General features: G+C 34.4%; 3 protein-coding genes across 3 annotated transcripts; all 3 read right to left on the reverse strand.

Annotated features, from left to right (window-relative positions):
* Positions 1–874: 874 nt before the first annotated feature.
* LOC135834147 (galactosylgalactosylxylosylprotein 3-beta-glucuronosyltransferase I-like) lies at positions 875–2,592 on the reverse strand. Its single transcript, XM_065347986.1, has 3 exons — positions 2,490–2,592; positions 1,565–2,408; positions 875–926 (listed from the first exon to the last, which is right to left on the reverse strand). The coding sequence occupies exons 1-3, from the start codon at positions 2,590–2,592 to the stop codon at positions 875–877; spliced, it is 999 nt and encodes a 332-aa protein (XP_065204058.1).
* Positions 2,593–5,582: 2,990 nt separating this feature from the next.
* On the reverse strand, positions 5,583–10,215 carry LOC135837533 (scoloptoxin SSD14-like). Its single transcript, XM_065352836.1, has 10 exons — positions 9,672–10,215; positions 9,389–9,592; positions 9,076–9,296; positions 7,427–7,622; positions 7,148–7,348; positions 6,841–7,069; positions 6,556–6,746; positions 6,239–6,479; positions 6,047–6,160; positions 5,583–5,967 (listed from the first exon to the last, which is right to left on the reverse strand). Exons 1-10 carry the CDS (start codon positions 9,680–9,682, stop codon positions 5,818–5,820), a joined length of 1,758 nt encoding a protein of 585 aa, XP_065208908.1. The 5' UTR covers positions 9,683–10,215; the 3' UTR covers positions 5,583–5,817.
* Positions 10,216–13,832: 3,617 nt separating this feature from the next.
* Positions 13,833–16,778, reverse strand: LOC135837538 (scoloptoxin SSD14-like). The gene is made up of 10 exons (XM_065352846.1): positions 16,485–16,778; positions 16,200–16,406; positions 15,903–16,123; positions 15,591–15,786; positions 15,291–15,491; positions 14,985–15,213; positions 14,704–14,894; positions 14,380–14,620; positions 14,200–14,313; positions 13,833–14,109 (listed from the first exon to the last, which is right to left on the reverse strand). The coding sequence occupies exons 1-10, from the start codon at positions 16,493–16,495 to the stop codon at positions 13,960–13,962; spliced, it is 1,761 nt and encodes a 586-aa protein (XP_065208918.1). The 5' UTR covers positions 16,496–16,778; the 3' UTR covers positions 13,833–13,959.
* Positions 16,779–17,219: the final 441 nt, after the last annotated feature.

Consider the following 17,219-nt stretch of genomic DNA (forward strand, 5'->3'; position numbering starts at 1 on the left):
CTTTAAGAAAAAAATCTGGGGCATGTGATATATCGAATGGTATGTTTTTGGTGACGCTGAACACGAATATGATGTCAGATTTTCGATTGGACCCAATTCACGGCTCCCAGCACCCCCCCCCCAAAGGGGGTAAAAGTAAAAAAAAATGGTTTCATTCGTGTGACACATGAAATAGTATGTTTTCAATATCGCTGAACACAAATATAGCCTTAGTTTCTCAAATTGACTTCACCCATGGCCCCCAGAACCTCTCCAAATAGGTAAAAGCTCAACAAATGGACAATAATTTCCATATTCAGAGTAATATTATATTGGAATAGCTATATATCAGGGCTTGAAAACCGGATAGATATCACTCCCGGTTTTGGTTTCGGTTTTATGTTTTTTGAAAAAATAAAGGTTTCGGTTTTGGTTTTGGTTTCGGTTTTTTAAAATATTATCTCTCTCGTTCCGGTTTTGCTTAAAGGGTTTTATTTCAAAGGAAACGGTTTTGGTTTCGGTTTTGGTTTCGGTTTTTTCCTTTTTTCTTCATTTTTTAGAGGGAAGAAGGCCAAGAAGGTGATCACTTTTTCAAATACTTTGTGTATGTGCCTAGAAAATGGCACTTTGGCAGTGCCAAATTTGTCGAATTTTTTAGTTTTCAAGCCTTTTCACCTTCAGCATCAGTTTTTACTCAATTTTGACCAAAAATGCAGTATTAATTAGGCTGATTACCTGAAAAATTCCAAAACCGAAACCAATTCTGTTTTCAATTGGTTACGCTCTCGGTTTCGGTTTTGAATTTTGGAAAATAACGCTCCCGGTTTCGGTTTTGGTTTTAGTTGTGGGAAAATAACGCTCCTGGTTTCGGTTTTGGTTTCGGTTTTGAGCAATTTTAATCGGTTTTTGGGGGTTTCGGTTTTGGTTTCGGTTTCGGTTTGCAAGCCCTGCTATATATATATTTTACAAATGCATGATTGCACCATATTGCAATACGATCTCACTCTGAATATGGACATCATTGTGTATTTGTTGGACTTTTACCTATTTGGAGAGGTTCTGGAGGCCATGAGTGAGGCCAATTTGAAAAAATAATGCTATATATTCGTGTTCAGCGATATCGAAAACATAATATTTCATGTGTTACACGAATGAAACCATTTTTTTTTTACTTTTACCCCCTTTGGGGAGGTGCTGGGAGCCGCGGATAGGGTCCAATCAAAAATCTTATGTCATATTCGTATTCAGCGTCACCAAAAACATACAATTCGATATATCACATGCCCCAAATTTTTTTTGAAAGTTTTGCCCAATTTTGGGGAGGGGGTACTCCCACTCCATTAACAGATTCCATCTCGGAAGTTAAATATTTCAAAAAAGCATCAATAGGTACATCTATGGAAATTTTTTCAAAGTTTTAAATGGTAACTCCCACTTACAGCGCCGTGTTGAAATTCAAACTTCTGATTTGAAAGTTCAACTTTCAACTTCTGAAAATTTCAAAATTAATCAACAGCCCCTCCCCCCAAATGATTGCAACCATAAGTACGCATATAAAAACAGATTTAATCGCAAAATTACCAACAATAATAATTGTATCATTAATGCATACTCGATTGATATCGTCAAACTTCGACCCGAACTACGAAGGCTTTTTTCATCCTGCACATCTGGTTCTTCAGTTCTGGTATGCCATACATACACCTCGGTACAATTATCGGCTTTAGGCTCTAAATCCTGAATAGAAACTAATTTCGATAATAACGAGCCTTCTTGGAAACCCACTTCGACATTGAGTGAGAATTCAGCTTCCGGATGCCTTAATAAATGCTGCAAATTGACCGCGAATCCGGCCATATCAATAGGAAAATCACGATCCGGCCTCCAGTGACAATTCCATCCAGTCACTCTGCCAGTGGCCCAATCGACGAGCGGTTTTTCTACCATGAGTCCACCAACCAATCCAACAGGCCAGACACCAACTTTGTTTATGAATCTCATCTCTTGGAATAATTTTACACTGTAGGTATTGTCATCGTCGGCAAAATAAACCACTCCCCGATCCGTATCCTTATTTTTATTCTCTCTGAGCCATCTGATAGCTGCGTTTCGCTGCGGTATCCCTTTGAATTTAGATTCCACTGATTTACTATTACTACGTTTCCACGATGGCGGTGTCGGCACCACCAGCTGCGTATAATTTAAGCTGGAAGTTCTCAATAAATTAGCGACTAGAATGGACGGTTCGTTGGCATCTTCGACCACGATCCAATGGAAGTTTTGTACTAATCTGAAAGTTTGAGATAATCTGGTAAGTTCGGCTTTTTGGACAGGTCGTGCGTAAGTTGGCATGACACCGTAAACAACTGGAAGATCTGGATCCCATACCGAACATTTTACTCTCAAGTTAGCGTTATCAATCAAAGATCCTGTGAGAAAGTATTCAAATGTAGTTTCAACTGATTATTTTAACTTTTTTGCTGCTGAGGCAAGTTCGCATTTGCACTTACCCTGTGCTGAGTTGAAGTAATCAGTGAAACTGAAGAAGTTGACCGTAGTAACACTGAGAAATAGCCTAGGGGCAAGTGCGCGCACTCTCAACAATGCCTTCATGATAAGTTAATGACAGCTCCGTCCGAAAATCACGAAACCCATCCATACGCTACATTTTCAAAACTGTAAAAATGTGTGCCTAACACTGTGCTGAATTAAAGTTGAAAAAATTATGAAACTTCCAATTGAATGATGTATAACAGTTCTTTTAGGTTAAATAAAGAAAAAAGGATGAAATTGCATGATGAATTGAAGTATTTAGATACTTATTAAGAGTGATGGGTTTTAAAGGTCATAATGCGAAAGACCAGAATTTGAAAATAACAAAATTGATAAAAACGTATTAAAATAAACAAATTTTTACAACAAATACTTGGTGGCCAAATATTTCCATGAATTTTACACAACGTTCGATTAATAACGTTACGATAAAAGAAAGAAAAAAATAGTGAAATTTTAGCCAAATCGAAACAAAAAAGTCAGCTTTTCAAAAAATTGTCGAGAAGTCTCACTTTTTTTGGCTTCAATTTTGAAAATATTAACGGGGAAGCTCCAAAATGACTCGAACCTACCTAAAGTCGTCTTCAGAGGGTGTTAAAATTGGACTGCAGTGTAAATTTTGGCATTTCCATCTCCATTTGATGAAATTTTGTGGAAATTTCAAGTTTAAAAAATCTACTGTAGGGTCTAGTAATTCTCAAAAATTCGCTGGAGGCTCCAAAACGACTTGAAATTTATCTGCAGTCGACTTCGTAACGTATTGAAATTAGTTTGTAGAATGAATTTCGGCTTTCCAACTCTATTTTATTAAATTTTGTGTGAATTTCAAGTTTCAAAGATCTGCTTAAGACTTCAGAACTGCTCAAAACGGTTCAAAACCGTTGAACCATTCTGGAGCCTCAAACTTGATTTTCGGTTTCTCTAGAATTTTAAAATGTCTCCAGAAGGCGTCGAAATCAATTTATTCTCAATCTACTCAAAGCGTTCATTCATATCGATATTTGAGCTGATGATTTTCAGGCAGACACCTCAAGTGTGTTTTTTTAACCATTTACAGATATGGAAAAAATTCAAAAAATGTAAAAATTCCCAGTTTCAAAAATCTGCTGGAGACTCCACGAATTTTCAAAAAGTTGGAGGCTCCAAAATGACTGGAACCAACCTGACGTCGTCTTCATGCAGAGAGTGCTAAAGTTGGAGTGCAGAGTAAATTTCGGCTTTCCATCTTCATTTGATGAAATTTTGTGAAAATTTCAAGATTCAGAAATTTACTGGAGGATTCAGTAATTCTCAAAAAGCCGCTGGAGGCTCCAAAACGACTTGAAATCACCTGCAGTCGACTTCGTAGCGTATAGAAATTAGTTTGCAGAATGAATTTCGGCTTTCCAACTCCACTTGATGAAATTTTGTGGGAATTTCAAGTTTCAAAAATCTGCTAGGGACTCCAGAATTTTCAAAAGGTCGCTGGAGGCTCCAAAATGACTGGAACCCACCTAAAGTCGTCTTCAGAGAGCCCAAAATTTGAGTGCAGAGTGAATTTCGGCTTTCCATTCTCTATTTGACGAAATTGTGTGAAAATTTCAAGTTTCAAAAATCTACTGGAGGGTCCAGTAACTCTCAAAAAGTCGCTGGAGGCTCCAAAATGACTTGAAATTTATACGCAGTCGACTTCGTAGCGTATTGGAAATAGTTTGCAGAATGAATTTCGGCTTTCCAACTCCATTTTGATGAAATTTTGTGGGAATTTCAAGTTTCAAAAATCTACTGGAGGCTCCAAAACTGCTCGAAACGGGTTGAAACAGTTTCCAATCGATTTGGCAGGTCAAAAATAGAGTACAGTCCAAATTTCAGCTTTCTGGGTCAATTTGGTAAAATTTTGATTTTTCCCCTCATTTTTGGCCTAAATTTGATTTTCAAAAATTCACCAAGAATCGAAAATGGCACTTTAGCACTTGAAATTTTGACAGGTGATAAATGTTTGCCTACTCTTTTGATCTACCTTCGTACGGTTTAAAAAATTTCGTGCAAGTCCTATGTTGGAATGCAAAATCTGCGATTTCAGCTGACCTGTCAATCAAAATAACCGCCATGTTAGTAGGGCCACTTTTTTTTTGAATGCAAGGGCTAAAATCGTTCCTTAGGACTCTCCCTCTAAGAAAAAAGTTGTACCGGAGGATCGGCGAGGGGGGTGCAGTAGATCCTTATGCGGGCCCCGACCAAAATGGTGGGCCCAAAACTGAAAAAACAATTTTTGAAGGATTTATTATTCATTTTTTATAGCAGTTTGAAAATTTCAGTTGGAATGTGAAAACTACACCCCATTCGTGAAAAGCAACATTTTTCACAAAAATCCATTTTTTTCTCCTCCACTTTTTTCAAATTTTCGAGTAAGGCCTTCCTACGTATAATTCGTTGTTGAAAGTAAAGTAATTAATTTTTTTATGAATCAAAAATTCATTAAAAAATGCCACTGCCATTTTTGTACTGAAGCATTACCTACCTATTATCATTAAAAAAATTAAGATATACTTGCTCGAAAATGGTATTTTATCCTACTAGTAAAATAAAGTGATTTTTGACGATTTTTGAGGTTTATTTCCCGAGCAGAGCGAGGGAAGTAATTAAAAATCGTCGAAAATCACTTTATTTCACTAGTTGAATAACATATTTTATCCAAACGTGGAAAGAAAACGCACATTTGATCACTCGAGCGACTAGCGAGAGTGAATAAAGTAGTGTTTTATTCTACTAGTAGGATAAATATTATTTTATTGGGTAAGAGGATGCATATTTTTATAGAGATCCCCAGGTACCGAAAAACCAGAAAATCTGCTCACATGGGGCTCTAAAAAAATTTGTAGTTATTTCAGAAAAAAACATGACATAGGTATCTCAAAAATGGAGGGGAGGGGAAATTTTCCTGACATGGTGTTCTCGATGGTAGTTAGCTTTCAATTATAATATCCGCCTATAATATAGTCTTTCCTATACTCACTTACAATCTTTAATGATACGAATTACAATATTATCATTAGGTACTTAGTCCAATATTGAAAATCAAAACGATTTATTATTTCATAGTGTCGTACAAAATGGTATCTAATCTAGATAGGTACTTTTTACTTATAGAATTAAAGATAATTCAAGTAGTTACTACTTGGAAGTCACCAAGTGTCTCAGAAGTGGTAACTATAAGATATCACAATACGCTGATAAAGGAGCAAAATGACTAGTCAAATTAACCTATCTGGTAACTCTAAAGTTGGGTAGGTACTTCTTCACAGGTTAATAACCTTCCACTTCTCCAGGTCTTCGAAAATCACTGCACGGATAAATGAGGCCATCCCTTCGTTCAATTCCAGTGATGGCGACGAATGAATTGTGGGGCATTAGTTTAACTTTATGGCCTATTTTTTCCATACCTTCGACGATATCCTATAAAAAATAACGATTAGGTATCATCAAATTCTCATCAAAAAAATGAAGATGACCTTTGAATAGAGGTAAAAATTACCGTTGGCATTCTCGGATAGTATTGCCACACCATTGGCATGAGTTGATGATGGAATAGAGCATGATTCATGGACTGCTGGATGTTCTCTTTCATTAATAAATCACGCATGATTGTCTAAAAAAATACATAAAGGAGCACGAATGAATACAAAATATGATCGTAAAACTTGAAGTTGATCGCTGAAATACGTACGATGGCCACTGAAGAGGTGATTTTCGTACCGCCTCCGCCTCCTATAAGTAACCTAACATCGCCAGATTGGTTCAAAATGATCGTCGAACACGTTGAAGATAAAGGAATTTTACCAGGAGCGATGTAATTCGTTTTGGACGGAGTTACTCCATAATTATTTACGATACTTGGCGATGAGAAATCATCCATTTGGTTATTTAGCATCACACCTGTACTTTTCGACAAAACGAAACTACCAAATCTGTTGAAACAAGTTGATAGGTAGTTTAATTATAACAGTCCATTAAAGTGCCATGGTTTTTCGAAGTGTTGCTTACTCCATGTTAATGGTGCTGGTTGCAATTGCAGCGTCGCCATTTTCTGCTAAAACTGCCAAGTTGGCAGTGCCCATATTCTTCGGTTCGGTGAAATCGCCACCATAATGAGCTGGATCATCCCACGTTTTGGTATCATCAATGCCTTCCCTGATGTGTTTAATGAATTGATCAGAAGTTATGAGATTCATTGTCTAGAAAATACCAACATCAGCATAAGCATATAGGTAGGTATGGTACTGATTAAGCTATTAAATTGACAGTAATTGTTCCTAGAAAGGCATTCACCTTAGAAATATCCACAAATTTGGGATCTCCTAATCGACTTCGAGCACCATAAGCGTGTTTCATGGCTTCGGTGATACGCTGAGTGTTCAGTAGCTCTGTAGGAGCTGGTATGATACCCTCGACGATTCTCAATAGGTAGCTTAAAATAGGCCCTGAAGATGGAACTGGAACCGTGTGCAAAGTGTAATTGTTGTAAAGAGCAGTTTGAAATGAATCTTGGACTCTAGCTCTGCGTAGAATAAATACATGTTCAGATTTATTCAGAATTAAACCAATGCATTTGATAAAGAGAACTGAAACTACGAACTCATATTTTTCTAGATCTTCTTCCGTGATTATTCCTCCAGCTTCTTGGATATCTTTCACCAGTGCTTTTGCTATGTTCCCTTTATAAAATGCATCACCACCTTCTTCAGAAATTATACGAAGTGTTCTGGCTAGTTTTAGGTTTTTATAAGTGTCTCCAGCTTCGAGAAGTTCGCCATTATTTTGATTAACGAATAGGGTGCTAAAAAGTGTAGAAATTCAGGTTTCAGGAAGGTTCGTTAATTAAGATAGGTTTTGTATAAATGAGGTAGGTACCTACCGGAATTCTTGATCAGATTGAATCTCGTCTTCGTATTTGACCAACATTCGAGCTAGAATTTTACTAATTGGGATGCCATTTTCGCAAAGAGAAATAGTTGGCGTGAAGATATCTTTCCAAGGAACTCCGCCACCGAATTTATTATACGCGGTCCAGTAACCTTTTATTTCTCCTGGGATACCTATCGATAGTCCTCCTAATCAAAAAGGAAATGGTCAAAAATAATTATTTGACATGGATATAAGTGAAGAAGTATTGAGTAGATAGGTCTAGGTATAATTGTAAGTAAAAGAATTGTCTCTTTGCTAGCTAAAAAACATCGTTTTATGGCAATCAAATTCCAAAAGGATAAAAATTACGATTAAGTTTTATTTTTTTGCCAATTTATAAAATTGCCAAAAAAAAGTCTTGCTTTTTGCCAAAATTGTAAAAACTTTGATTTTGCTAAAAATTGACAAATTAATATTCTCGCTTTCAAGCAAAATTGTTTAAAAACCTCCTCTTTTGCAAAAAATTGCGTAATAATTTTCAAAATTGTCCTTTGTGCAAAAAAGTCCAAAAAAGTCTCGGTTTTCCAAAAAATTGTTCAGAAGTCTCTTGCCAAAAATTTCCTAAAAATAATTTCCTTCGCTAGCATTATGAAAGTCTCGCTTCTTGCCAAAAATTCGTGTTTTTTGGCCAAATATTGCGAAAATTCTCACTTGGTTGCCAAAAATTGCCAAAAATACTCTGCGAAATAGTTCAACTTTTTAAAAATTAAAAGCCAGAACATTCCAATTATTATTTTTTTGTAATGTTCTGATTTTTTTGTTACTTCTTATGCAATGTTTTGCTTTTGTTTTATTGTCAGTTTTTTGGCTAATTTTTGGTCACTTTTTCGTGCATTTTCAGATGGGTAGGTATAATTACTAATTACGGGATACTTTTTCTTTGGGAAAAATTGAGTTTGGGCCTTGCAATTTGTGAATCTGTTCTTAGCTTAAATTTTGAAAATATTCACAGGGTACCTTTGAAAGATCAAAAATGAATATTGCAAAGCCGAAAAATATCTTTTCCTCGCCCCCCCTCGTCGCATATGCTAGAAAATCGTGTTTCTCATACCAAAAATTCCTATTAAATTGACCTAATTTTTTTTGAAATTTTTGTGATGTATTGATCGGCATTATAAAATGTGGAGCAATTCACAAAATCTTCTTCAATTTTTGTCCAAATTTTTTTAAATACCTAGTGAGCCAAAAATTACACAAAGTGAGCCAAAAATTACACAAAAAAGTAAATTTTTTGAAGGAATTTTCATTTGTTTTCATAGCAGTTTGAAAATTTCTGTCGGAATTGTTGGCCAGAATACAGTGCGAAAAAAAACTGAAATTTCAAACTTTTTTGTCAACATGGTGATGACAAATAGATAAGAATTTTTTGTGTAAAAAACACGACTTTTCACTTATGGGTGGAGAGGAGGAGAGGGGTAGTAGGGAATTTTTTCTACTCTAATATTTTCCAAAGATGTCCTACAAATATTTTCGAAATCTGTCATAACCGGAAGAACTATTTGAACTCTTAACGTTAATTTTGAAGAAATAGCAATTTTCGATGAGGGGTGCTAATACTCTCCCTCCCCTCCCCCCGTTGAAGAATATCATAATTCTCACCTTTAATGGAAAGATTCGGATCTCCATGAAACATATCAACGGTAGATTTAGCTGGGGCTGTTTCTCTTGCAATGATAACGCTGGCTTTTTTCTTTGACTTTTCATAAATCGTCATAAAGAAGCCTCCACCGATACCCATCGTGTGTGGCATCATAACACCTTCACATAGTAAAGATGATATTAACGCATCTACAGCTTTTCCACCTTTTTGCAAAATATTCCTGCAATGTAAATTAAAATTTGAGTTATATACCTACCAACTATAAAAATTATCAACCACTTCCAGATGTGATAAGGTTATCTGCTGACTTACTTGGCAATTGTTGAACATGGTTCAGCATTACTGACTACAGCAGCGTGAGAATACTTTCCATAAATTTTCGAATATGGACTAGAGGTCGGTGTCGAATCAGCATTTCCTTTTTGTCCTCTCGCCATTAAACCATAGTATAACACCACTATGAGTATCGCAGAAAACAACGAAGCTATGGCTAAACGACATGATAGGCCTAATTTGCTGTAAATATTGAAAAATGTTTTTTAAAAACTAGTAAAATGAATCCCAAACATATCGTTTAAAAAAAAAAATATCTTACTTAAGAATCATTTTAAATAGGTAGGAAATTTTATTACGATTTTTTTTCAGCGAGTGATTGGTATTCTCGAAATGAACAATCAACGACACCGAATAGGTAGTTTGCGCTTATTGTCGATAGAAATTTATTTCAGGTGCGTTTTTGTTCAAACAATCTACCTGTAGGATCCACTAAATTTTTTTTTAAAACGTTTCAGATAAGGTAATCTTTGAGTTAACAGTTTATCTTCGAATTACAAAATCGTTAAATATTTCAACAACTTCGTATAGGTTGGTAGGTAGGTATACGTAATAGGTGTTTGTATCTTGACAATATCTTCGATGATAATCGCTTTGAATTTGATTGACAATAGTAAGTAAATAAAAGACACATTGAGCACATGAATGTATAGATAGGTAGATTATTCTTGAATGTGTTTACATTATTCAAAATAAATGAATAATCGGCTGGTAGGTATTTGTAATTTTACGTTAGCTCTCACATTGTGTTTTTCTGCAAGTCTCACGTAAGCTGAAATTGCAACTTCAAATCACTCATTTCATATCCAAATCGACAATTTACGTATTACAGAGAATCTGCAATAAATAAGCCAATTTATCGACCATTCAACACAAAATTTCAAAACGTTCATTAAAGAATTTGAAACTATCTACCTTCAAAATCAATACCTACAGCAGAACTACTCAAGGGCGCCTCATCTAAAATTGGGACTAGACATTTGGTAGGTACCTATCTTGATAGCCCTGTGTTTGTTTACTTTACTTAATGAATTGTGGTTTATTTTGGTAATTTTCAAGTTCATATTCAATATTATTTATGTACCTACTCTACTCATTAAAAGAGACCTACGACGAAGACAATAAAAACAAACTAGACAGCTGCGCATTACACAGCTGTAACAGTGCGTACTGCATAGCTTTATGTTATTCTTACTAAATCATCGCTGAATAATTCATTCTGAGGTTATCATTGAAAAACTTATCACTCGAAAAAAACGTATTAGAATTCAATGCTAAAAAATCAATTTCACCAAGAAAGTTCTAAGCTGAATTTGAATTGAAATTCTAATTCACTAGGCAAAAATTTATTCTAAAAATCACCAAAAAAATGTATCAAAAATAAGTAATGTAAAAGTATAAAAAAATTTTATTCGAAATGATCACAAAAAAGTTGCAAACATGAATCAATTAAAATCATCATTGAACGATTTATTCTAAATCAAATAGCAAAAAAATGTTTATAATCAAATTTCAAAAAAATCTATCGATTTCTAAGTGAAACCCCAATCAATAAAAGTTTCACATTTTTAAAGCTACCCACTCATGGAGAAAATGGTATTGGGCATTTTCGAAATTTTTAATTAAATCATTCCAATTTTCTCCTACTAATTACTAAATAATGCAGGTATTTAGGTAATCTTCAAAAAAAGAACGTTCTAGCTCCACCGTCATTCTCACAATTCGTGTTGTGCAGAAATAACTCTTTCATAATGTGCATGTGCACTTATACTAATCCTAAAACAAGTAAACAATTAAACATACATTATAAAATAATTACAACGATATCTCATATCGATACATTTCCGCCGCTTTAATTAGGTACAATTAATATACTTATTTTTGAAATTAAAAAAAAAAAAAAAAAACTACAGCAGACAAGATTAAATTTATTGACGATTACCTATTAAAATAAGATCCTTTATCTTTTTATTTCAATTTTCAAGATGTGGTGACATCGAGCCAAACTTAATTCAGAGATTAAGTTTATTACAGTACTTGAATGAAGAACAATCTTAGTGAATTGTGGTCGATGAATGCTCAGTTCGTGATTTAAGTGTGTATAAAATCTAATCCGGTGAAGGCGATAAGAGCAGCGTAAATCGTAACCAGGTTTCAAAGTTGCTATATAAACTATTCGTTTGATGTTTTTTTTCTTCATTAATTAGCCTTTTCAGGTTCATCAGGTGTGAGTAGACATGTTTATTATAATTGTTTGTCGACGATGTGCTTGTGTGATATGAGGTTAATGCCATCACACGAGCGTGACTTTTTACCTATCAATTGAATAATGCATCTACCTAACCTATCATAGCTGCCAGTGTTATTCCATTTTTTTTTTTTTTTTTTTACTGTGGATGAGGCAGCTTTTACCACCCCAGGAAAATCGTTGAAATGGCCTCTTTAAAATTCAAAGCAGTTCAGGAATTTGAATCCTGATGTCATCCTTTATGGATCTATTAGGGATGTTCAATAGAGCACGATCTGCTATGTGCAATAAATTCCTCCAATTTCCCATACAATTGAAAATGTACCCATGACATTGGCCATAAATGTTCCACAAATGAGTAGGTATTTAACTCACAATTACCCACCATACTACATAAGTACATATTTACGAGCAATTTTTCCACACGGAACTGAAATCACGTGGGGAAATTTCGTCGCAATTTGAAATGTGTTGGTGCTAATGTAGGTATACTTATGTACTTACTTCAGACTGATATCGATTTGATATTTGAAAAACCTAAACCACCTGCGAATGAAGTGTAATTTCACCTCACCTCAATCCTAATACAAGTACATGTAGATTAATATCGTTGATTCACGAAATTTCAATGAGTGGTATTCTATAATGACGTCGAATATTGCATTAAAAATTTTAAAAAGAGGTATTTTGTTGCAGAATTATTCAAAAATAACTTTTAGAATCCATTAAATTGTGCTGAGAACATTTCAAAAAGAATTTAAATGCCTGTTTCGATGATTTTTTTTTTTTGCTTTTCTGAATAATTTTGAAGCCAGAGTTGGATCACGAATTTTGGAATTTTTGAAAAAAGTCGATTTAGCTGTTTGTCAAGTTGAGTTACAATTTCACAAAGAATTCAAATGTTTCGACAAATTTTTTGCGAGTCTTTTCTTTTAAGAATTTTGAGCACAAAATTGGATCATGATTTTGAAAGGTCTTAATGTGTTAAAATGTTGCCAAAGAATCAAGAATTTCCTCTAAAACCGTACTTGAGCCCTTTTGAACAGTTTTGATTTTCTTTTAATTTTGAGACCGATGAAAGAGTATCATACGACCTATCAAAATGTGTTAAAATAAGTCGAAAAATTAAAATATTTGAACGAAAACAGTTTTTGAACTTTTTTGCAGAATTTTGAACCCAAAATTTCGTCATGATTCTAATGATTTCTGAAAAAGCTATCAAGCAACTACATAGTTTAAATGAATAAAAATTTCAGAAAAAAATCATAAAATTTTTTCAACATTTTTTTGATTATTTTTGAAGAATTTCGAACCTCAAATTGGGTCATGAATCATGATCCTCAGTATTTTTGAAAAATGTGCCACGTAACCAACTAAAATTAGTTACAATTTTGGCGGAAACTCAAAAATTGCTATCGAAATTTTTTTGAGCAATTTTGAAGAATTTTGAGCCCAAAATTTAGTTGATTTTTTGAGTAGTTGTTGAAATTATCACGCGATCCATCAATGTGGCTCACTTAAAGAGCACAGTAGTTCACATAAATGCAGTTTGCATTTGTTTTTTATAGATACCTAATTACCTACCTACTACTTAGTTGAAAAACGTTTGATAAAAATTTTTGATTTTCTGCTGCAATACACCTTTTTTAAAAATCTCAATCATTATGACCAGATGTCAAGTTCAAAATTTTTTTAAAATGCTTTTAAAATTTTTTTGTTAAAATATTTGAGTTTCTACCAAAATTTTAATCTATTTTGATAGGTCGTATATGATGCTTTTTTTTTATTATACCAAAAATCCTGACCCAGTTTTAGTCTCAAAATGCTTTAAAAATGTTCAAATAATATTTTTATCAGAATATTTGAATATCTTGTAAAATTTTAATCCATTTTAAAATTTCAAGTTTTTTAGGCCAACTTCCCACTTCTCTCCTTCTAATTTTTCCAACAGCGAAAGTCAAAAATACATATTTTCTGACATTGGATCCACTTCTAAAAAAAAAAAAAATTTTGAGCCGCAAAAATTCCAATCAAATTTTATTTCTAGTGCACTTATTGGCAATTATTCATTTGGTCTGTCCTATGAAGAAAATGTTTGCATTTGATCATGCCTCTCCTACTAGATTTGATCACAGGCTTATACCTATTTACTTATCCAACATTAAAGAACAAAACTAAGCATTTATGTAAGTATTATTTAAATTTTCATCACATCGTACAAAATATCAAGATACGAGATGTCACTACTCGAAATTCGCCCAGTCGTTCAATAGGGGTACCTAACTCGTTACTTTTTCTCAGGTCAATATCCTTCTACTTCCCCCGTTCTCCGGAAATCGCTGCTCGGATAAATGAAACCATCTCTTCGTTCAATTCCAGTGACAGCAGAGCCTGAACTAAGAGGCATTAGCTTAACTTTATGGCCTATTTTTTCCATACCTTCGACAATATCCTACGATACATAAGTAACCACAGGTAAGTACATAATTCAGATGTTGATTTTAGATTCAAAAACAAAAATGGCTTTTATGTGCAAGCTTACTGTTGGCATTCTCATATAGTATTGCCAAACCATTGGCATGAGTTGATGATGGAATAGAGCATTATCCATGGACTCTTTGATATTTTCTCCCATCAATAAATCACGCATTATGGTCTAAAAAATATACAAATTATTGAAAAACAAAACAAAGAACTTCCTTTAAATTATAAGTACACGTACTATGGCCACTGATGAAGTAATTAGCGTACCACCCGCAGCTCCTATGATTAACCTAACATCGCCAGATTGGTTTAGGATGATTGTAGGACACATGGAAGATAGAGGAATTTTACCAGGGGCGATGTAATTCGCTTTGGAAGGAGTTACTCCATAATTATTTACGATTCCTGGCGATGAGAAATCGTCCATTTGGTTATTTAGCATGATTCCGGTACTTTTTGATAAAACAAAGCTGCCAAATCTGTTTTTAGAAAAACAACTATTTATAGTCAACTGCACATTGAATGGCCATAGGTTTTAAAAATTAAAAATATGTGCATGTACCTCGTGTTAATGGTACTAGTTGCAACTGCAGCGTCGCCATTTTCTGCTAAAACTGCCAAGTTGGCAGTGCCCTTATCCTTCGGTTCGGTGAAATCGCCACCGTAATGAGCTGGATCATCCCACGTTTTGTTATCATCAATTCCTTCCCTGATGTGTTTAATGAATTGATCAGAAGTTATGAGATTCATTGTCTGGAAAATACAAACATCAGCATAAGCTCAGGTACATACATATAGGTTGGCTATAAAATTGACAGTAATTGTTCCTAGAAAGACATTCACCTCGGAAATATCTACAAATTTAGGATCACCTAATTGACTTCTAGCACCATAAGCGTATTTCATGGCTTCAGTGATACGCTGAGTGTTCAGTAGCTCTGTAGGAGCTGGTATGATACCTTCCACGATTTTCAACAGGTAGCTTAAAATAGGCCCTGAAGATGGAACTGGAACCGTGTGCAAAGTGTAATTGTTGTAAAGAGTAGTTTGGAATGAATCTTGAACTCGAGCTCTGCGTAGAATAAATAAATGTTCAGATTTATTCAGAATTAAACCGATGAATTTAAAAAGAGAACTGGAACTACGAACTCGTATTTTTCTAGATCTTCCTCTGTGATTATTCCTCCAGCTTCTTGGATATCTTTCACTAGTGCTTTGGCTATTTTCCCTTTGTAAAATGCATCTCCACCTTCTTCAGAAATCATACGAAGTGTTCTGGCTAATTTTAGGTTTTTATAAGTGTCTCCAGCTTCGAGAAGTGCTCCATTGGTTTGATTGACGAATAATGCACTGAAAAGTGTGGAAATTCAGATTTCAGAAGGGTTTGCGTCATTCTGAGTAGGGCATATGATTAATGAGCTGAAAAGAGGCTTTAGATGAAGAAGTTACCGGAATTCCTGATCAGATTGAATCGCGACTTCAGATTTGACCAACATTTGATATAGAGCTTTATTAATTGGGATACCATTTTCGCAAAGAGAAATAGTCGGTGTGAAGATATCTTTCCAAGGAACTCCACCACCGAATTTATTATACGCCGTCCAGTAACCTTTTATTTCTCCTGGGATACCTATCGCTAGTCCTCCTAGTGAAGAAGACATCAAATGAAAGTAACTAGATGATTCTTTTACATTGACAGAAAACTGTGAGAAAGTAGGTACATAGGTTACCTATTGGAGAATCAAAACGTAAAACTCTAACCTTTGGTTGAAAGTTTTGGATTTCCATGATACATATCAGCAGTAGATTTAGCCGGAGCTGTTTCTCTGGCAATAATAACACTGGCCTTGTTTCTGGACTTATCATAAATTGTCATAAAAGAACCACCACCTATGCCCATCGTATTTGGCACCGTGACACCTTCGCACAGCATAGCAGATATCAACGCATCTACAGCTTTGCCACCTTTTTGTAAAATATTTCTGCAGAGTAAAAAAACCTTTTGTCAGATCGAAAATAACTAGGACACGTTTAGATACGTATGATTAGTTTGCTTACTTGGCAATTGTTGAACATGGTTCGGAATTACTAACTACAGCAGCATGAGAATACTTTCCATAAATTTTAGGATTTGAAGCAGAAGCTGGTGATGTAGAATCAGCATTTCCTTTTCGTTCTTTTGGCATTAAACCGTAATATAACACCACTATGAGTATCGCAGATAGCAACGAAGCTATGAATATACGACATGGTAGGCCTAATTTTCTGAAATAAAGCCAATATTTTTATAAAATCGTAAAATTTATAATCACGAATTTATCTTATTTATTAAATAAATCTTACTTAAAAACCATTTTTAAGACAGTATTATATTTTTTTTTTCTGTAAGTAACCTTCTCGAAATGAACAATTAACGACACCTAATCCTAAAATGTAGTTTGCACTTATTGTCGATGGCAATTTCTGTAGGTATTTGAGCTGCGTTTTAGTTCAAATAATCTGGGTATGTGGGAACCACTAAAATTTCTTAAACGTTTCAGATAAGGTAATCTTTGAGTTGGCAGTTTATCTGGGAATTATAAAATCACTCAGGTATGGAATGTGAAAACTATTAATATGTAGGTAATCGATTATGTGATGTTTCTTCATCATATATATAGGTAGAGGTACTTACTTACCTACTTATAAAAAATTGTCATCATAATACACGCCGATTAACTACTAGGAAGGGTTGGTGAAAATTGCACGTGAAAAATTGCACGTATACAATTGAACGTGTGTGATAATTGCACGCATGTGAATTTTGTAGACGTTTACAGCGTTCAATTATTACGTTCAACTATCTGATTTCATTCATTCATAATAAGTAATCCGCTTAGGACATGATATGAATATGATACAGACATAGACTGGGTCCATTGGGGGCTCATGGCGGATGCAAAATGAGAATGGGATCTTCAAAATTTTATTCCCTCCTCTTTAGAATCTTCCTCCTTCTGTTTTTTCTCAGGTTTGGATAGTGCTAATTGTACAATTGATTCTTGTTTTTGCCTTTTTATTCAATTTTACAAAACATTA

Source organism: Planococcus citri, chromosome 2, assembly GCF_950023065.1.
Source record: "Planococcus citri chromosome 2, ihPlaCitr1.1, whole genome shotgun sequence".
NCBI lineage: Eukaryota > Metazoa > Arthropoda > Insecta > Hemiptera > Pseudococcidae > Planococcus > Planococcus citri.

Bases quoted from the DNA above. Each gene is read 5' to 3' on its own strand.
- LOC135834147 (XM_065347986.1), bottom strand. From the start codon at position 2,592: ATGAAGGCATTGTTGAGAGTGCGCGCACTTGCCCCTAGGCTATTTCTC. The intron at 2,409-2,489 runs GTAAGTGCAAAT...ACTTTCTCACAG, and splicing joins TTACTTCAACTCAGCACAGG to GATCTTTGATTGATAACGCT. The intron at 927-1,564 runs GTTGGTAATTTT...TATATATAGCAG, and splicing joins TTAATGATACAATTATTATT to GGCTTGCAAACCGAAACCGA.
- LOC135837533 (XM_065352836.1), bottom strand. The intron at 7,623-9,075 runs GTGAGAATTATG...CTTTTTGATTAG, and splicing joins TCCGAATCTTTCCATTAAAG to GAGGACTATCGATAGGTATC. The intron at 6,480-6,555 runs GTAAGCAACACT...TTGTTTCAACAG, and splicing joins ACCAGCACCATTAACATGGA to ATTTGGTAGTTTCGTTTTGT.
- LOC135837538 (XM_065352846.1), bottom strand. The intron at 15,787-15,902 runs GTTAGAGTTTTA...CTTCTTCACTAG, and splicing joins TCCAAAACTTTCAACCAAAG to GAGGACTAGCGATAGGTATC. The intron at 15,214-15,290 runs GTTCGTAGTTCC...TATTCTACGCAG, and splicing joins GAAGATCTAGAAAAATACGA to AGCTCGAGTTCAAGATTCAT.